The sequence below is a fragment of the Dysidea avara genome, chromosome 13, assembly GCF_963678975.1.
Source record: "Dysidea avara chromosome 13, odDysAvar1.4, whole genome shotgun sequence".
Classification (NCBI taxonomy): Eukaryota; Metazoa; Porifera; class Demospongiae; order Dictyoceratida; family Dysideidae; genus Dysidea; species Dysidea avara.
In genome coordinates this window covers 16,641,502-16,663,179 of record NC_089284.1, presented here as the reverse complement: position 1 = coordinate 16,663,179, position 21,678 = coordinate 16,641,502, and the positions used below count along the sequence as shown (strand labels likewise).

General features: G+C 36.6%; 4 protein-coding genes across 7 annotated transcripts in view; 3 read left to right on the top strand and 1 right to left on the bottom strand.

Moving 5' to 3' along the window:
• Positions 1–10,433, top strand: part of LOC136242697 (trichohyalin-like) — a 51,915-nt gene extending 41,482 nt beyond the window's left edge. The window contains exons 4-5 of the mRNA XM_066034144.1: positions 5,526–5,576; positions 10,314–10,433. The gene's annotated coding sequence lies outside the window, so the exon portion shown is untranslated. The remainder of the gene's footprint in view (positions 1–5,525; positions 5,577–10,313) is intronic.
• Positions 671–2,672, top strand: LOC136242790 (tyrosine-protein kinase SRK3-like). Its single transcript, XM_066034270.1, has one exon. The coding sequence runs from the start codon at positions 1,316–1,318 to the stop codon at positions 2,468–2,470; it is 1,155 nt and encodes a 384-aa protein (XP_065890342.1). The 5' UTR covers positions 671–1,315; the 3' UTR covers positions 2,471–2,672.
• LOC136242696 (probable outer membrane protein pmp20) lies at positions 10,262–15,263 on the top strand. 2 transcript variants are annotated; one of them, XM_066034142.1, is made up of 2 exons: positions 10,262–14,794; positions 14,995–15,263. In XM_066034142.1, exons 1-2 carry the CDS (start codon positions 10,269–10,271, stop codon positions 15,047–15,049), a joined length of 4,581 nt encoding a protein of 1,526 aa, XP_065890214.1. In that variant the 5' UTR covers positions 10,262–10,268; the 3' UTR covers positions 15,050–15,263. The 2 variants fall into 2 exon arrangements, with proteins under 2 accessions (XP_065890214.1, XP_065890213.1); XM_066034141.1 differs by having other exon boundaries at positions 14,992–15,263.
• A 3,025-nt stretch (positions 15,264–18,288) lies between these two features.
• Positions 18,289–21,678, bottom strand: part of LOC136243653 (mucin-3A-like) — a 29,062-nt gene continuing 25,672 nt past the window's right edge. For all 3 annotated transcript variants that reach the window (XM_066035195.1, XM_066035194.1, XM_066035196.1), the window contains exons 5-8: positions 19,798–20,043; positions 19,358–19,747; positions 18,877–19,266; positions 18,289–18,825 (exon numbers count right to left, since the gene is read on the bottom strand). In XM_066035195.1, the coding sequence (XP_065891267.1) occupies positions 18,410–18,825; positions 18,877–19,266; positions 19,358–19,747; positions 19,798–20,043 (1,442 nt within the window). In that variant the 3' untranslated portion in view covers positions 18,289–18,409. The remainder of the gene's footprint in view (positions 18,826–18,876; positions 19,267–19,357; positions 19,748–19,797; positions 20,044–21,678) is intronic.

Here is a 21,678-nt window from a genome sequence, read left to right as displayed (position 1 = left end):
TTCTTTCAGTTCAATAGTCAGCAGAAATATATTATACGTGTATATGTGTAATTAATTATATATTCTAACTATACAGCTACTCACATGAATTAAAAACAGTGTGGCTATGTAATAAAAATGGGCTTAATTTAAATAACTGCTCTTTATTCATAATAAACATACCCATATTCTACTCTAATAATACATACAGTGAAACGTTTGTGTGATCAGGTCACTTGACCCTAAATTGGCCATTGAAACTGACATTACAGTACACGGATTAAATGTGTCTTTGTGAAAAATGGCCTACATTATCTGCTCTAATACAGTCACTGCAGCTGATTAATAAGATGAGATTTAACTCGTCATTCACCATATATATACGTATAATATAGTACAGTACATAGTACATTATTATGATATAGAAATTACAAAATAATTATATTCTGGATATATACCAATTCTTAAGTATGTATTACATGAAGCATATATACACCGATTGCATTAACTCTCAAATAACTGTCTGGCATGCAGCCGGTTACGATTATGTTGTTACTCAGGTTTCTGTCTACTACTAGATAAAAAGTAGAGTGAAAACAGACACATACGCACATCTGTTAACCTTAGTGAGCTAAAAATCCTCATAATAATTATATATATATATATTTGACAATTTACATGATGAAAATGTAATAAATGACAGTACAAGTGTTGTAAAATGAGACATTATTCTTTATACAGTAATTGAGTATGCTAGTCTCTTCCTATAGAATATACATACAATCACAATATACCAAAGTCAGTGTAATTGTATCAACTTACCAATAATAATTCATCGATAACTTCTGCAAGCTTCAAGTATTACGATCAGTTTGTTACTGACATGCACAACAGTAAGGAAATGGAAATAATTTAAATAACAGCACAATTTGATAAAATAATATGGATTGGTGATCACTGACAACAATCGCTTAGCAACCGTTGCCATGACCATTACTAAGAAAATATTTCCAGGTCACAATAATTTTAGGGTTAAAACTGGGTCAGGTCATATTTTGTTGGGGCGAACCAGCCTTATATGGATTAATTGGCTTGACACTGTGGAAGTGTACGTATGTGTTGACTTGCCAGCCATGCCCACTTATTGGGATTGTGCTTTATTGTCTGTAGTAGGCATACGCGGAGCCACATCTATTTATCAGTAAGGTGTGTTGGTATGCACAAAGCCATGCATGTCCGTTGCTGCCTGTATGCTTATGTGGAGTCACACTCCATGTATAAATAACATCTACCTACCATTTGTAATTGTATTACTTACAGTTGGTTTTGGGGAGAAATGAATCGTTCAGAAGCTGAGAAGTGGTTGTTTAGGGCAGAAATTCCAATTGGAGCATTTCTAGTACGTTTTAACAAAGCATCAAACTGTTCATTGTCACTGTCACTTAAAGTTGTGGACAAAGTAGTACATTATCGTATCAGACAACTTCATAACGATAAATACTTCATCACCAGAAGAGTAATGTTTTGCACAATACAAGAGTTAATTGATTACTACCAGAAGAATGCTGATGGCCTAGCACAACGATTATCTGTTCCATGTGTCTGTCCTCATCCACCAGTGACCAAATACCTTAGTTACAAAGAGGAGTGGGAGATTCATCGAAATTTGTTGCAATTTGACAAAAAGCTTGGTATGGGTAACTTTAGTGAGGTGTGGTCAGGCCTGTGGAGCAACAGCGTACCTGTGGCCATTAAGATACTGAAGCCAGGCGCCATGAAGATAATGAAGGCAGAAAAGTTTGTTGCAGAGGCCCAAAAAATAAGAAAGTTTTCTCATCCCAATTTACTCCATTTATATGCAGTTTGTACCCTTGAAGAACCTATTTACATTGTCACAGAGCTGATGAAGTATGGTGCATTACTTGACTACATGCGTAAGGGAGATGGGCAGTACCTCAAGTTGCCACAACTTATTGATATGGCTGCCCAGGTGGCAGGAGGAATGGCTTATCTTGAGGAACATTCTTACATCCACAGAGATCTTGCTGCCAGAAATATCTTAGTTGGTGAAAGTATTATATGTAAAGTGGCTGATTTTGGGTTAGCATGTGTCATCAAAAAAGACATTTACAATCCCCAAGATGGCACAAAGTTCCCTGTAAAATGGACTGCGCCAGAAGCTGCTCTTTACAATAAGTTTTCAATCAAATCTGATGTATGGTCATTTGGTATAGTTATTTATGAACTGATAACATTCGGTAGGATGCCTTATCCATGTATGAATAACCATGAGGCTTTGAAAGCTGTGAAACATGGCTATCGCATGCCACCACCAATGGGCTGTCCCTGTGCTCTTTACAGCGGCATAATGTTGAGCTGCTGGGAGCGTGAGCCAAACAACAGACCAACCTTTGAACTTTTACAATTTCTACTGGAGGATTATTTTGTAGTATCTGCAGAAAGAGAAAGTGGCTACAGAAGTGCTGACTAATGACTTTGTGGACCTCTGTTACATAATGCACTGTTTACTTTGCGTAACTCTTTATTACAAATATGTCATGAATGCCTGAAATTGGGTGGTGAAGATATGTACATTTTTCTTTGTAGCAATCTTTCCTCAAGTAATAGTTGTAACACAGGCACGAGGATTTTGGTCCCTGCACGTAAGGCAGATACCTTGAGCATGACAAAATGGAATAAAATGCATGACTACCACACAAGTGAAAACTATGTAGTGCTAGTAGTAATTGTCATGAATTATGTACATGACGCTAAACTATAATTAAGAGTGCAAAACACCAAGGTTGTTTGTCTATGGTTTTAACAGGAATATAGCTCAATATTTCAGTGACTCAGGGTTAAACTTCATGCAATTGCAAACTAAGACAATTGTATACATGGTGTACACATGGTACAGTTTCAGTTTCTACGTGACATTTACCTTACTGATAACAAAGAGAAATAATTTTGTGTAATTTAAATCCAACACAATTTGCAATTATAGTTACTGCATGGTAAGCAAATTCCCCTATGCTATAATGCACTTAATGTTGTAGTGACACATATACCTCATATGTATAGTAGCTATGCAATGTTGGAATTCAAGTATTTAAACATCAAATGCATGCCTCTAAATGCATCCATACAATAACCCAGGTGTGCATTAATTTTAAATGTCTTATATGACTTTAATGTTATGTATCCTTTAAGCAGATCTAGAATGAAAGGATGTAAGCAGGATTAGTGAAACATTTGTACACACAGTTCCTCAGTGTATCTGCATGGTGCCAGTAATATAATTTTCACATGCACAGTGGTAGCTTTCTAATCATGCTTACTTACTTCAGTAGTAATGAGGTACGTAAATCTGAATAAAGCCTCATACACTTTTGCACCTATATGCTAAAACTTAATATTATGTAGAATTTCTGGATGTATATTGTAAGTGTGAAAGAAGCCTTTTTGTTTTCTGTGCATTGATCTGTTCCATGCAATTTTGTATCCACAAAACTCTTTTTCTTTAAATAAATAAATAAATAAAGGCTTTTACTGTAATGCAACACACAGATGGACAAATACGCTGGCAATTTACAGTACCTGCCCTACCACAAATTAAAAGTGCTATAAGAGTCTGTATGATGTAAGGCAGTCCATGTGCCAGTGCTGAAAAACTGTGAGCATATGAGTTCATGGATAAAAATTGCATGGAACAGATAGATACACAGAATTAAGAATAATCGAAAAGTGAAAAAAAGCTATGATGTAGGTGGGGATTGAACCTGGGTTGGTTAAATCACTTAGAGGTAATCACTTGGGTTAAAGGAGGTGTGAAAATCACCACAGTTGTTTGTCTGATGATGATAACGTCATAATTTTGACAATTATACATGTACAATATAATTACAAGGGGTCAAGAGTCTAGTCTCAAGTTACTAAAAAAGGTAATAATAACTGGAGCTCTGGCATGATTTTAACAGGAATGTAGATCAACTTGTCAGTGATTCTTCCCTACACCAGTGCCTTCATCGCTCTGTAAAGAGCATGTATTGATTTGCTACCACAACATACAATTCGAGTTGCCAGATTATGAGTCCTAATTTCACACTGATATATGTTTTGCATGCCAAGATACTAAAGGTGTGTACAAAAAGGTACTGTTGAGAAAGAAAAAAATGTGCCAGAACGTTGATTCAAACGCACGGCTTCCTACACGCTAGTCAGGCGTTCTATACCACTTTGAACAGTTTGTGATGTTGTTTTCACAGGAATGTAGTTCTACACCTTGGCCTTCTACATGCTGTAGAGAATGAATGGAAGCATGCGTGATTTGTGATGATAATCTTTAAGTAGCGCAATGATGAAATGTGTTAATAGGCACAGGACAAACTGGTGAGACAGACAACTTTTCAGCTTTATCATACAGTACAATAGTACTGTATAGTAGCAACCACAAAGGCGTAGGCGTGGCCCATGAAATAACATCACCCAAAAACCAGCCTCAATTTTCCCTGACGATGATGAGGCAGTATTGGTTAGTAAAAGTAAGCCCAAACAAGCCTTAAGATCGACCCGAAATGCTTTCAACAAGTTGCTACGGAATTTTTTTTTAAATTATTAAACGGAATTCTCTACTGATTAAGTAAGTAACTGACTGATGCCTTCAGACAAGCGTAACTCGATAACGGCTAAGGCTACGAGCTTGATTTTTCACCGTTCGACGTTGCTTTGGCCCGAGAGGTGCCTTTTGGCATACCACAATACGTACAATGCATTCTTCATGGACTTACCAGTGTCCTCCTTTGTGTCCCATTCATCTTTGCTGACAGTGAAAAGTGTCAATTTTGTGGTGGCACGTAATGGCTTCAGTTCGTAACGGAAATCATCCATATTTTTTATAGTGGCTATTTTGATTGCAGAGGTGCTTTTTGGACAGTTCTTGGTCCGAAATGCTGTGTAACAAGTTGAACATAGAAGTGTAATGGGTACTTCACTTTTTGGCAGACGATAATTGATATAGCCGGGGGCGTGGCACCATTTCAGATGCGGTATGCGTGGATTCACCAAGTCATGATAATTGTTTACAAAAAAATTAACAAACAAGTACACAGAAAATTTTTGGAATTTTAAACTAGAGTAGGGACCATAGCACATCGATAAAAAGTACTGAAACAAGCTGGAGTAGTGCACGATATTAAATCACAGTAAAACAATAAGAAGTGTTATATCCCTACTGTGCTCAAGATACCATAATGAAAATGCACAGTAGGAATATAACACTTCTTATTGTTTTACTGTGATTTAATATCGTGCACTACTCCAGCTTGTTTTAGTACCTTTTATCAAGCACAGTAGGGATATAACACGCTTCTTATGGTTTCTACTCTAGTTGAAAATTCCAAAATTTTTCTGTGTACTTGTATAATATAGATAGATGCACTATAAGCACTATGTGCAAGACCATCTTTACATAATGTAAAGGAAACCAAGTATAGAAGTTCATATAACTATATAATTATGTTGCATACTTATGGATGTCACTTTTATAGAACATGAGACTGCTTATCCTGCAAGTACACTGAAATGATGTGAGCATACAGGTAATTTTAAACAACAACAAAGCTGTGTATAGGTATACATAACTGTAATATTGTATATGTACTATTGTGCATACAGGCGCAAACTATATTATGTGGTGTTACCTGTCATGTAGGCCTAAGGCCAAATACATATCAGATTCTATATAACATTTAACTTACTGAAAAAAAAAAAAACGAATGTAGGATGTAGCATCAGTACCTACCTACTGAGTTTTGGTTAACAATACTACACTTCCTCCTGTTCCCCTTATTACACCTATTGTCATCACCTTCTTACAATAGTGTAAGCTACTGCTGACTTATCACCTATTGTCATCTCTTAAGCTTCATACAGTAAAGTTTGTTACTACTAACTCCTATCAAGACTTAATAATGTGGTAAGAACAAAAGCACCTAAAAAGATAGAAAAAATGATGTCGAAACTAGTGCTGCCACAATATAGAAAAACTCTATATCATATATCACCAAGGTTTGTGTCATGATATGAACATATATCAGGATAAAGAACTAACTGTAACATTTGCAAGGCAACTCCTCATTGTAAGTTAAAATTTAAGGTATATCACAAGTAAAAGCTACTCATGTTTAGATACCAGTTTTAAATGCATTTTACTACTGCTATGCAGTTGAAACAAGTGGCTGGCACTTTGGCTGCCACAAAGAAAAGTTGAAAAAGGTTGTTGAACTGAAAAAAAAAGATGTAACCAAAAGGTTTGACTAAACAGAAAGCAGCACCCTAGCATTTTCAAGTTTCATGTTCTACCACATGGACTAAAGGTGACTTCTGGTTAGTGTGTCTTTAAAAGTTATTACGAAGGTATGCTTAAAGTTGAATAGAATAGGTGTTTATTTGTGGTTTGCATACAGTTTATAGAAAGAATTCAAGCAAGTTTTGCTTTGCATCCTTGCATTTAACACACTGTAAACAACAAACAACAACAGGTAGAAGCTTCATTTAAATGTCAACTTATTCCAAACGATGAGTGCTTTGTTTTGGGCTAGAATCGCTCCAATTAGTGCAACAGCTGGTGAGTGAACTCAAATGGAATGCAGATAGACAGACAGCTTTTCAGTTATATATATATATATATAGACTAGCATTGGTACCTGCCTTACGTGCAGGGACCACATTATAGTGACCATACATAACCAATCATTAAACATCAGTGTCATTCATGCCTGCAGGCATGCATGGTGATATCACTTTTAAAGTGCACAAGTCTTATTATATCACATACAACAGAGGAATGTGTAGTATGTGTACAGATGTTACAAGTGTACTATTTGTTTTTAACCACTATGGTTGGTCGGATTACAAAATGCAAATGATAGGTTACACTTATGATACTCATATAAAATGTGCTTTACTTGGCACTGCTACTGTACATAAGAGCTAGACGATAACACTGTTGGCTCTTTTCCCAATGTAAATGCTTCTGCTACCCAAGACAATCAAGATTCTCAACTTGAAATGTGGGCCCTTGGTTTATTTCTGGATCAGAGCCTTGTAGAGTCATTCTGTAATATTGTTTAAAGTTTTCTCAGAAGATTATGTACCTGTGAAAGGAAATAGCTAATTGTCTGTTTCCTGCTGTTTTATTCCAAGTAGAAGCCATGCATTACCTTACACAAACAGAGTCAATGATGCATGTGGTGGTCATGCTTGGTAATTATTACGTGCATAATTTTATTATCACAAAGTAGCGGCTTATGGGAAATAATGTAGTTATGTAGTTCAAAGTGAACAGTGTTAAAACTGCGTGAGTATGTGTGTGTATGTGCGTGTGCGTGCGTACGTGCGTAGTGTTCCTGCCACCACTGCTTCACTTTGATGATCCTCCTACTATGGAGAAATTAGAGGTTACCTTGTTTCAGCTATAAGCAGTTGGTCTGTCTGGTTTTTTTGCCAGACCTATTTTTGTTTGCAAACTGATTTTACTACACTTGACATCATAACTGTTTCTTGTCACCTGCTCACATTTAGATCTGGAGCCCCAGTTTATGAGGACTATTATTAAAATTACAGGTGCTTAAGTACACGTGGTCTGGTAAATAAGGGACAGTCAGCAATTCTAATAGAGCAATCACACCACCTGGCTATACTTAAATGCTTCTGGCTAGTTTTGTCCTGATTACCATTTATCCTTCCATTGTCAGTAACCAAATTAACTTAGTAGCATCAATCACTAGCCCATTAGATAGACCATAGCTTCAACTTTTCTGGTGATAAAAATGTGATCTTTAGACTGGCAACTCTTCTAGTGCATCTAAGCTTCTGTCAACTTCCTTGTAACTGAATGCTGGTACACAGATTGGTAGGCTGGTAACATTTGGTGAGTCCAAACTTCAATTTTTTCTGTGACTAAACAGCTGCATGGTCCTAGACTGGCAAGTGGTAACCCTTACTAGTTAAAACACCAACTATATAACCCACATAAAACCAAAAAGTAAACTCTAGTCTGGTAACACTCATGACTCAACACTTCAATAGTTACTTTTCTCTTGACTTAAAGCTTGTTCACTCAATTGAAAGCTGGTGGGCTAAGACTTCATGTTCAGTTATGATGTGCGTTCATTTTGGTTCATTTACTTCTCTGATGTAATGTAACATTTCACTTGGAAAGCAAAATAACTACATGAGTAGATCTTTCTTTTTGTGCTTAGTTATACTTTACTTTTGATAGTGCTTTGTACATTTTGCTTGTTTTAAAGCACCGCTGTAGCTATCCACAAACTATTTTTAGTAGTGCTTTCTACAGTAATTATAGCTATAAATTACTTGTGCTATACATGTATTGGTCAAACTTGGTTTTGTCACTAAAATGAACAAGAATTAGCTAAATATTATAATGCTACAGTATCACCACCAGAGAAGTATGCCATGAAACATCTATGGTTTTTTCATGAAATGTTAAATTTCCCCTATGAAATGTACCATGAAAGTCAATTCATGGTATACCATGGGTTGTTTCATGGGCCATGAAATGCGTTTCCAGATCAGATTATCATGGTACTTTCATGGTGTTGCAGAGATCAGTACCCATGAAACGTTAAAATTCATGGGATAAACCATAGGTATTTTCATGGGTATTTCATGTTTATTTTCATGGCAATTTCCCTGTACTGTGTCTGGTAGTGGTACTAGTGTTTGAGTCATATGTCATTACAGCAGCATACATGTATAGTACTGCTCTTTTGTAAGAGTCTGGTGTAGTCCTGAAGTCCTGCTCATCTGTCCTTTTGCGGGTGTGACCAGAAACTATAAGGTATGACCTGGAGTGGCCTGTATAGTCTAGAAACAGTAATTAAACAAGAAAGTGAAGTGACTAAGCAGCTGGCAATATTATACTGTTTGTAGACTACATACAAAAGTAAAGAATAGCCTATATATTTTGTCATGGATTATAGTGGCATCCCTCATTTTCTTAGTATGCTCATTATAAGTGTATAGCAAAATCAGTTCTCCTTAACCCTTCTAGCTACCTCCACATGGTCACCATAATCAGGGTCATGCCTTTCTAAACATGGATGGCTCATCACTATATCATTTTTATATGATCTGATACAACACTTCAATTTTTTTTGCTGATCACTTTCAATTTAACTGTAACAACACCCGATCCTATCCCATAGAACACCTGTGACTAAACCCCCTATGATTAATGCCTATCATTATTCTTTTGTTGTAAATGTAGTCTTTTTGTGGAACAATTTACCAGATTCTGTATGTAAAGTCACATACAGTTTTTCATTCTGTTGTACTTAACCATTTTGTATGCATATAATTTTTTTGTGGTTGCTTTTGTAGCTTGTGGTGTGTACCATGTTTGTATAATATGTTGTATTTGTTGGAGGTATTTTTAGACACTATAGCCTCCTGTTCTCAGGATGGATTTTCAAAAATCTAATTATTTATGATGTAATTCTACCTGCAGGGGATAATTTGTATTATTTTTAGAACTTAGGTGTACAGATGTTGTAAAACAATATTATGACAATTGAAGCCTCAATAGCATGTCAATTGAAGCCATTTAGACAGACATTGTGTCACTGTAGTGTAGTGATGTGAAAGTTTTGTAGATAACATGGCATTTTTGTTGGTGTGGTTAATTTTTAAGTATGGAAAGTTTGAAATGACTACTGATTGTTATGAAGGGGCAGTCAGATGAATGGGCTATATTGCATGCTCAGGCAGTCATTTAATTAATTAATCTTGATGCTACTGTTTTCATTAAAAAATTACAAAATACATGTAAAAGTTAAACATCAAATCAGTTAATGGTATTGGCCATTATATGAATTTCAATATCAGCTAATCAGATACTCAGCAAATCTCTTACTGGTGCATCACTACACTAGATTATCAAACACACTAGCTGTATGAAGCCAACCCTATCTCCTTTGAATTCATCAAAAACTTTCCTTCATACAGACAATGAAACACATTATTATGCTTGCTTAACAGGCAAACCTCAGTTAGTGTTAGGAATAAGGGTTGGGTTCACCCCTCCATGCTGTTAGCTAACATCTGTCTATAATAAGGATGTTTTCTATACTGTGGCCATAATTGGCAGTTTATGGTATGTTTGGGAAAGTACCTTAAAGCCCACCTTGGAGTCATAAAAGTGCTTTACTACTCCTATAAATACACTGTCTTGCTTGCTACTACAAATCATATAGCAATTTGTGAAGATGCTGCAGTCCTGGATGTTAAGTTTTATTGTACTACTACTGCAGAATACTGAAGGGCTCACAGGAGTGTTGTCTTCTACTGATAATTCAACTGATGGTGAAAAAGGTATTGTGAGTGAGTCGGTGAGTAGTGAATGGGGTAAACCGCTATCATGTCAAAATGCGAGCAGTTCTTTTCAATCAATAATTGATGCCCCAGAATGTGTCACTAGCAATAGTGTTATTAAGTTAACAACTGATGTTGTGTTGTCTTCACCTGTATTGTTGGATAGTCTTGAGAACATCACTATTATTGGATATGGAAATCCCTCTGTAAAATGTAATCATGCTGGAGCAATTGAATTTGACTCATGTACTAATGTAACCATTGTAGGAATTAATTGGATTAAATGTGGTTCTAATAAACTTTCTCAGCCAGGAATCATGTTTGGCAACTCATCCAATATAAGAATTGAAAGGTGTTTATTTCATAACTCAACAGGACAATCTGTTGCTCTGTCAAGCATGTCAGGAACTGTGTACCTTAACAACTGCAATTTTACACACTGCCGTTACAATCGACATGGAACTCATGGTGCTGCAATACATTTTTCATCTGGTATCAGAAGTAATAGTACAGAGCTGGTAATCAACAATTGCATTTTCTCTTCCAACAAAGCACCAGAAAGCATAGTTTATATTCAAAATTCCAATGACAAGCATCATCATCAGCTCACCATACAAAACACTGAGTTCACAAGTAACCGAGGTGTACCCATTTATGCCATTAATCAGAACCTACATTTACGTGGTAACATCTTATTCAAACAAAATAAAGTCAAAAGAGGTGGGAGCATATTTTGCACAGGGTCATCTATTACAGTTGATGGAAACTCTACAGTCATGTTTAACTACAATACTGCCACTGAATTTGGAGGAGCAATAAATGGACTACATTCAAACTTTTCATTTAAGGGAAACTCATCAGTGTTATTTAATGGTAACAGCGCACTAGATGGAGGAGCTTTACACATCATAAACTCTACAATATTATTTGATGACAACTGCAATGTAACGCTAAATGACAGTCATGCAATTAGATTTGGAGGAGCTGTGTTCATGAATGTTTCCACTATCTCATTTCAAGGAAACTCAAGGGTAACATACACCAGCAATGATGCTAATATTGATGGTGGAGCCATGAAAGGATTGCACTCTATAATATCATTTAATGGTAACACAACAGTGGTGTTTACTGGTAACAATGCCAGGTATGGAGGAGTTCTTTATGGTCACAATTTTGATATATTATGTAATGAAAGGTCGGTAGTGACATTTGTATCTAATAGTGCAACCATCTATGGAGGAGCAGTGTTTATAGATTATTCTAGGCTATCATTTGAAGACACCACAAGAGTAGTGTTTGATGACAACAGTGCTAATATACATGGTGGAGCTGTAAGTGGACGGTTGTTTAATATTTCATTTAATGAAAACTCAAATGTAACATTTAAAAACAATAGTGCTAAGCATGGAGGAGCTATAAGAATGGCATTACGCTCTAGAATATCATTTGATGCCAATTCGTTTATACTGTTTGATAAGAACAGTGCCAATGCAGATGGAGGTGCTTTACATGGAGATAGTTCTGTTATCTCATTTGTTGGCAACTGTACTGTGACATTCAATGCCAATAGTGCCACTAGATTAGGAGGAGCCATATATAGCAACGACTCTAGTGTCCTATTCCTTGGGAATTCAAGCATAAAATTTAATGATAATACTGTCAATAATGATGGAGGAGCTGCTAAAGGAATACATTCAAACATATTGTTTGGAGATAGCTCAGTGGTAACGTTTAATAGCAATGCTGCCATGAATGGAGGAGCTTTACACTATGAACAAGAGTATATCTCATTTGTTGGAAACGCATCAGTGCTGTTTAGTGCCAATTATGCACAAACTGGTGGAGCTGTACTTTGCACTAGCACTTGCTCAATGCTATTCAATGAAAGTGCAAACATAACATTTTTTCATAACACTGCCATACATGGTGGAGCTATGTATTCCAGTAAGACATCTACCACTAAATTTGAAGGTGATGCTAATGTATTTCTTAGTAACAATATAGCATCACAAAATGGTGGGGCCATATCATCTTTTAGCCATTCCAGTGTTATTTTCACAGGAAATCCAAATGTAACGTTTCATACAAACACTGCCAAGGAAGATGGTGCAGCTATGTACTCTGCTTCTCATTGCAACATCCATTTTGATGGCTATTCTTCAGTGTTATTTACAAATAACACTGCAATGCAGCATGGAGGAGCCGTGTCTATTACACAGTCTAAAATGAAGTATGCAAGAACTGTTACTACAAGATTTTATGGTAACAGAGCTGCAGGAAATGGTGGAGCTATACACCTTGGTGACAACTTCACTGTTGAAGTCAATGATGGTTCTCATGTTAATTTTTCTCATAACATTGCTGGTCGTTATGGTGGGGCCATATATGGTGGTCTATCTCAAAGTACTCAGAGTAAAATGCATTTGAATGATGGTACCAATGTTGAATTTCATAACAACACTGCTCGCCGTTCAGGCCAATCTATTTACTTGGATGTCCCACTGTCATGTGATAATGCTTGCTTAAATCGCATAATCGTGGGTATTAATAGCAGCACTTTAAGGCAAAGTCGGTATTATGGCCACATCAATACTTCTCCTAGTAAACTGGAGCTATCTAATCCTGCCATATGCATTGAAAGCGTTAACAGTACAACTTGTAAAACATACTTCATTAATGACATAATGCTTGGTCAAGAAATTACAATAGATGCTTGTGTAAAGGACTATTACAATCAAGCAGCTGCTGCACAGTTTTTTGTAGATAGCAGGAATGAGAATCACAGCATTAATGGCTCCAAATATGTATCCATATCTTGTGAAGCACTGACAGGCATTGATGTGGTAGGAAATATAATTTCCAATGCCACTAATGTTTCAATGGAAATTTCTTCCGATGTTGGTAGTAAATCTTCCTTAGGGATGATTTCCATTAAACTCGTAACTGAATTGTCACCATGTCACTCTGGGTTCTACTATGAGGAGACAGGACAAAAGTGTGTATGCTACAACACAAGCAATATTGTCTCTTGTTCTGACAGTACATCATCCATCAAAAGAGGTTATTGGTTTGGTTCAGTTAATAGAAAACCAACAGTGGCTGTCTGTCCCAATAATTACTGCAATTTCTCATGCTGTGAAGCCACTAATGGATATTATTTACTTTCACCAGTCAGAAATAATCAGTGCAAATCACGAAGAGCTGGTACTGCTTGTGGTGGCTGTGAAAAAGGATTTACCCTCTCTTTTGATTCTGTAGAATGTGTAAGTGCTAATGAGTGTACAGTAGGACAGACAGTTCTGGTAGTCTCATTAACATTGCTATACTGGGTCATTATAGTTGTACTAGTGTTTGCCATGACATACTATCACGTTGGGATTGGTTATTTGTATGCCATCACATACTATTACAGTATGCTGGACATTTTGCTAAGCCAAAGTTTGTACACATCACAAAGACTGTTTACCACAATCAGCATTATGTCTAGTATTGTGAAAGTTACTCCACAGTTTTTAGGACAGCTGTGCTTGGCACACAATATGAGTGGAATTGACCAACAGTTTATTCATTACGTGCATCCACTGGCTGTGACAATTATTGTGGTGATTATCTGTCAGACAGCTAGAATATCTTACAAGTTTTCTTCATTTGTGAGTAGAGGAATTATCCGTCTTGTATGCTTCCTTTTGTTATTGTCATATACATCTGTGGCAACAACTTCATTGCTGCTGTTGAGATCACTGTCATTTCAAGATGTAGATAGGACTTACACTTACGTATCACCTGACATAGAGTATTTACATGGCCGTCATCTACCATATGCAATTATAGCAGTGTTGTGCACAATGTTGATTGTGATTGGTTTTCCAATGTTTCTTCTACTTCAGCCATTGCTTAATCACAAGATCAACTTTACCAGAATAAAGCCATTACTGGATCAGCTTCAAGGATGTTACAGAGACAAATATCGTTGTTTTGCAGCTTACTACATGATTTGTCGACTGGTGATTATCTTGATAATAATTGCTAATTCATCTAGCCATGACACCACTAATTTTTTACTAGTCACCGCATGTTTGATATTTGCCTTAATACAAATAATCTTGAGACCATATGCAAATAGAACTCTGAACATGTTTGATGGGTTTATCTTGCAATTTCTGATATTGGTTACCATGATTGCACTTGTCGACAACTTCAGCCAAAACTTATTACTAATGATTACTTATGTTTTAGTGTTTCTACCACTAATAGCCTTTATTTCAATGGAATTGCTAATTAACAAAGGAAGAATAAGAAAAATTGTCGCATACTGTAAACCTAAATCAAAAACTATTGACAACAACAGTGACATGCCCATGAATGACATTGATACTGTCATTGATGACAGTATGAGGAAAAATGCTACTATTTGTGACATGTAAGTATACGATAAGTGTGTTGATACTGTAAACTACACATATACATGCATGTGTGCGCACACACACACATACACACACACGTACATGCACACACACACACACTCACATGCACACACACACACATACAGATACACATAGGTTGCATGACATGTGTATAGCTACTGAACTTCATTTGTGTTTAAATTTCATTATGTAGCAGAAAATTGCAGTACCGTGAGTCATTTATGGAAATAATGGATGATATTAAAGACTGATTGTATGCTATGAGATATGCTGAACAACATTATTACACACGCAAACATTTAAATTGTACTTGTTCGTCTACGCATGTATTTTTTTGCAAGCATTGTTTATAAAATTTAGTAGTATATATACACTACGACTTGCAACATGTGCATAATTACAATTAATGTTGAATGTGTATACATAATTTTGTACTAAATCAGATAATATTTACTTGATTTGCCATTTTTGCTACGTATTGTGATAAAATTGAGTTCCACTGCTTAGATGTGTAATGGTAGTTAAAGCCACATCTCTGAGGCTTCAGTCCTATTCTCAGCACTTTACAATGTAGAATTGGTGTGGATTACAGAAATCCATGCATTAATGTTGGTAGTAGGACTAATGGTCCTTGGATACAACTCCCGTCCTAGGATGGTGGTTGGATTTGGTAAATATACAGGTTCCCAGAGTCCCACTGCAGCACTTCCTGGATTCGCAGTAATGTTTAAAATGTTTTGGTGCAAGGATATAAACTTGCACAATGCACTGCATGTTGTCTTATATGTGCCACTAGCTCTCTAGCTATGATTCTGCAATGTATAATATCTGATTAAATCACTTTAAGGTGTTTAAATTTGATGCAATGCTGCGTACAATAACCAGAGGTAAACATCTCATGTTTACAATGTTGACATCTAGTATGGCAGTCAGGTTTGAACTGACAAACATGAGTTGTAGCTCCTCTCAATATATATATTTGAGAAAAATAATTGGCAATTTTGAATGCATGACTACATAGTAATCAAAGAAAGTTAACAGTACACATTCACAGACACACACACACACACACTCATGTGTACTCAAGCAAACATACACACTCACACACACACAGAGATACAAAGTAAATTCTCTGGCAGCTATGGGAAACACAGCAGCTATATTGCTGCCCAGCAAACTAGCCTGTGTGTTACTCAGGCACTCAATTGCAAGTGATGAGTCTTGAGTAGGCAAATCCACCTGGGGCAGGACTAGTAATCTGCAGGAGAACTGGCCAGGTCTCATGGAGAGAGACCATGGAACCTAAAGTTTCTCAATGACCCCAACACACGCATACACACTCACACACATTCACCTGCACACACTACCCAAAAAGTGAAAATGCACACATTTACAATGTACTGTACATTGTAAAATAATTTTCGTATGCAAAGCTTGTATGAAAATTTCTTACACGAAAATTTTTACATAAGATCAAACTACTCTAAATGAGCAATCATTCACGTATATCATATGAAAATACTTTTACACAAAATTTTTATCACAAAAATAAAGCAAGTTACGGTAGCTACTTCTATTTTTATAGTACTAGTAGATCATAATTTGACATCATGGAGTCTCTGACTCACTGTTGCCAAATGGAGGGTTTTTTTGTATGATTTTCTTTTGGGTGGAGGGGGGAATCAGGAATTCGGGGATGACTGATGAATGTCTGTACGCTAGTTAGTCACTAGTTATCCTTTTCCAAGTTCAAATAAACTGAAGCAGTTGAAATAGTTGAGTGGCTGTGTCAGAATGTTGAACCTTTTTTTTTTGTGATTTGGTGAAGCCAGCTGATCTTATCATCCTATATGGTTAGTAGTACGGCCTCAACTTGATGCATGAGTGCTGAGATAACCATGTGTAAATACCTAATATAACTGCACAATCCTATAATATAATAGAGTACTGTGTATATTATATTTATGTTCAATCTGTTGAATCATCAACTTGTGTGAGACACTGTAATGGACAAAGCCATGAAGCACAAACTATTTGTAATCTAAAGGATGAATCTTTTTCAAGAAAAAATTTAAAACATTATCTGAGATTGAATATGAGCATATTTGTGACTGAGTCTGGGAAAACTGGTCTTATTGCCTATGTCAGTAGATTTGATTCTTCACCATCAGCATAAAGCTACATGAATAAACTATCAAAGTTCATAACCAAAATCAGCTAGACTTGAGTGGTCTGCTTTCGCTGGCTGCTTTTCTCAAGCACAGTGGTGATCTGTATGAGCAGTCTGGGGCTCTAATTGAGCTCTGGCCACTGCTTGGAGGACAAATACCTGCAAGTTCCTGACTTTGAATCCACGGCGATTTCTAAGTCCATGCATACCCAATTTCAATGAAACCCTGTGCTATCACACCTCAAGAGTTGGAAGCTGCTCGTGAAATGAGGGAAATTGGAACTCCAGTCTACTTCTCACATCATATGGGTGCATATCCCCCCTTGATCAAACATACATAACTTATATTAGTTTCCTAAACTTAGGGGGTGCACTGACTCTGGATAGGACAAACTTTATCCAACTTTCTATGTGCATGGTCTTTGATACCCACTCATGGGGTATATTGCCTGACAAATATTGTGTGTCTGTCCGTGAAAACTACAAAAAATAATGGTGGTTTTTAGTGTCACATTTTACATCTCTTAAAAGCCTAAAATATTATGCTGACCCAAAACTTCCAAAATATGAAATTTTCTTGGGGGTGCATTCCACAGACCCCCTAAAATGGTATCCACATTTTTGTTGCATGCATGCTTCAAGCTCCAGTGTGTATAAATGTCATTGCTAAATTAAGGTTGGCTCCCTCACGCCATATAGCCTGTTCCACCCCAGGTAGTACTTGTAATTGTGTTACAGTCATAGTGCATGAAGATACAGACATTATAATTAACACTGTTCAGTTTTAAAGCAAGGTGGCTGGCTAGTAGACTCATTTCCAGACAGCAGCTATAGGGTGACATCCCATCACATACAGAGAAACTCCTAGTCAAAATTAAAATTAATATGCACAGCTACAGTGACTTCAGAGGTTTCTATTACAGTGTCGACTCTCTAAAGTCAAGGAATGCATATTTATTTTCGTATTTGGCATGTATCCGATATATAGCTACCTGGAGTTACATGATTTTGCTGTTGGATTCATACAAGTGTCTTTAACATGCATTGCACTGGTAAGGTTGAACAGTAAAATATTTTTGACTGTAACTGATTCAAGAGTATATAAGATAATTTTTTTCTCAGTGAATATTTGGAATGGTACAGTTTACCTGACTATCTGGTTGCAGCACAGTCTGAATCTAGATGATATTTTAAAATGGAATGACTGAAAGAGATTTTTGATTTATTGTACTTAGCTGTAATTATTCTTTTTGTATTTGATTACAATCAGGCATTGTCTCCTACTCTTTAAATACTACTATAAGGCTAAGGACAACACTATTTAAAACAATGACCTTAACTAGATAACAGTACAAATATAATGAATGCAAATGAATTGATAAGACTAATTAGTTTGGTTAAATGTTTGCAGACTGAATAATGTATCACTGGGTTGCATGAATTATTCATCAGTATTAGTTTTTGTAAGATCATGGCTGGGTTGGGCATGTTCATCATTGCTTACTGGAACAGTATCAACTTGTGGACTCTTAGTAATCACATCAGCACCATGACTATCATCATTACCTTGATTATCTGGTTGCCCATCCTCTACAGTTGTAGTAGTTACAATAGAAACCACTGATTTCCTTGCTTGTAATGGTAGATTTACAATTTGAGCCTTATATCGTTTAGTGCATTTCTTAAAGTGGTGCCAGTGGATGGATATTGCAATTACAATAATGAAAACAACTGCAACAAAAGCAATCACCACTCCAGCAAAAATACCAGTAATGTTAACACCACCACTGTTATTAACATTGTTTACGATGATTGCCTTTGTGGATGACATCATAGGAAACAGAGTGGCAAAGGTTCCTAACAATCACATGATGATTACCCACAGTATACTATACAATACTGACATACCTTCAGTATAGGTAGTGATGACTGTATGAACCATATTGGTTGTAATTATTGAACTGCTAGTGGTTAATGTACGAGGCCTATCAGTGGGCAGTGCTACATTACATGAAGTGATCCTTGCTAAACTAGTAGCAGTGTTGGTATGAGTAACAATGGCTGTGGCAGATAAAAATGCTGCAGTAGTGGTGGTGGTGGTGGTGCTGATTTGAGTTGTGCTGACAGCAAGTGTTGTGGCAGATGAAAATGTGGTAGTTGTGATCATATGAGTTATGCCGACAACAAGTGTTGTAGATAAAACATCTCTTTGATTACTGGTAGTGGTAGTAGTGACTGTTTGAACAGTAGGTATAGTCACTTGTACACTGAAAAATATTGATGTTGGAGGAATAGTTGCTGTAAGAAAAAGATCAGACTGAAGCAATTCACCAAGAGCCATTACCAACTGTACATGACTATGAACACAATACACACTTAAAAAGCTCACTTTGTAAATAGTGAAAATTAAATACTTTTGCACTATTCCTTTTAGCTCTATTGTGAGCCTCAGCAGTAATAAATGTGTGGATAACAGTGAAGTTGAAGTCAGCATCTAAAATGATTATTATGGCTATGTCACTGAGATGATCATCACTCATATTAGTATGTATGACAAATGCTGTAGTGAACTGAGTAATGCAGTGGTTGCCTGGAGGGCAGTTCAAATTCATGGTAGTACCATTTGTAAAGTCAATTGTCCAAAATGTATTGTCAATTATCTCTTTGTGGTTCAGTCCATCATCAGTGTCAAATAGTATACTGCAATTTAATGTGAAATTATTGCCTTGCTCAGTGCAGTTCATACAGGTTGGATATTTTACTAGATACAATGCTCTCCCTACATGGTGATACATAATAGTGTGCTTTTAGGAATGGATTTTCTCTTACCTATTACAGACACGTTAAATGCATCTGATGCTATGTCTGGGTTGTCAACTGTAAAACATTGATACTGTCCCACAAGTGCCAGTGTCATATTGGTAATATGTAATGACCTTGAAGTAATCGTAGTAGAATCATATCCAGGAGTGCTATCATAAATTCTTTTATCATTTCGCTTCCAATAAGCTATAGTGTGTCCATCATTTCTGCAGTCAATGCTAAGTGGTAATCCATATAGTGCTGTTAAGGGGGCTATACAAAAAGGCCATCATGTAAACTTTTTGGGCAGACAAATAACTCTGTTTATGTGTACACAGATTGAACTAAACACTTATTATTAAATTTACACATTTTATCAACATACTTTCTTAAAGAATAATAAAAGGTAAAAACCTTTGTCTCAATATTGCCTGTTCCCAGCTGATTTTGTGTAACAAATGTATGTGATATATTAAAATCAAAGTTTACATCACTTATGTTGATCACTGCCATATCATCAAGACGGTTATTGCTCATATCAATGACGATACTGAGGAAGTCATTGACAAATAAGCACTGTGTGCCTGGAGTATGACAGGGCAGTTCTTCTGGCTTTCTGTTTGGACGTGACAATGTCCAAAATGTCTCAATGACATCCTCTTTTAGGTCTAGTACACCAATATCCTCATATTGAATCCTGCTATCTAATGTCAATCCACTGCCTGGCACGAAAGTGAAGTTGTTCCTGATGCTAGTTTGGCAGTCAACTGTCATATGCACTGCCCTTCCTATATATGTGTTTAGAGTATTTAGCATTACCAATTAGCTAGCAGCACCCTTACCTATTACATAGACATTAATAGTGTCTAAGGGTTGATCTGAGTTTGCTGTAAAGCACTGATATTGTCCTTCCAGTTGCAGTGACATTGACTGCACATGCAATATTTTTGAGGCTATTGTACTGGGATCAATTCCCACAGTGTCAGGTGTAATTCTATCACTATTTTGTGTCCAATAGTCAACACCCTGCAAACTGTTTGGACACTCAATGTTAACACTCCGTCCATATGGAATAATTCTTTCCCTTAAAAAGCATGGTTGGTAAGTCACACACATGCTCATATGCATGCACATGCATATATATACACATACCATGACCTTGTGAAACTTCAAAGGTGCTTCCAGGTGTATATTTAGGTATGTACCACTCTGCGTGGGCAGTTCAAAGGCACCGCCAGTGCCATAATTTGTATATTGCACTGCTGCAGACCGCAGCGAGTGCATTATAACTTATAACGCACTGGTTGCGGTTTTGTAGACCATAACGAGTGCATTATAAGTTATAATGCACCGACCGCAGTGCAATATACAGATATTGCACTGGCTGCGGTTTTGTGCAGCATAGCACAGGTGCCGGTGGCGAAGACCACTACGACACCTCACCTAATAGGTGGAAAGACACTACACAGATCACTCGAATTCTTTTATAGCCTGACATGTAAAGGTTGATTGTGGGCCATAACGTCACCAATACGTATAATGTTTACAAGCAGCCAATGGCGATCGAAAAAGCCAACGCGGGTGGCCACAACTCTAGTCTACATATATATAAACGTACTTATACACCTTACTAGTCTGGTGCCATCTTAAACTGTAGTCCACTTCGACAATGACTCAATAAAACAAATATATTCTAAATAATACTAACCTTTACGTGCGATTGTGGTAACCAGTTTTGTCATGCCACCTGATTCGAGTTTAGCCAGTGTGAGAATTAGACTAGTATTGTTTAGTAGTTAGGTTTTGTTTACTTAAACCGTCTATTTAGCTGATTTTTTTCGCTAGAGAGAATCACTATGACGATTAGTCTGGTGCTTAGTCTATATGGCATGCTGGCATGCTGAGCAC

Bases quoted from the DNA above. Each gene is read 5' to 3' on its own strand.
- LOC136242790 (XM_066034270.1), top strand. From the start codon at position 1,316: ATGAATCGTTCAGAAGCTGAGAAGTGGTTGTTTAGGGCAGAAATTCCA.
- LOC136242696 (XM_066034141.1), top strand. From the start codon at position 10,269: ATGCTGCAGTCCTGGATGTTAAGTTTTATTGTACTACTACTGCAGAAT. The intron at 14,795-14,991 runs GTAAGTATACGA...TTCATTATGTAG, and splicing joins AATGCTACTATTTGTGACAT to CAGAAAATTGCAGTACCGTG.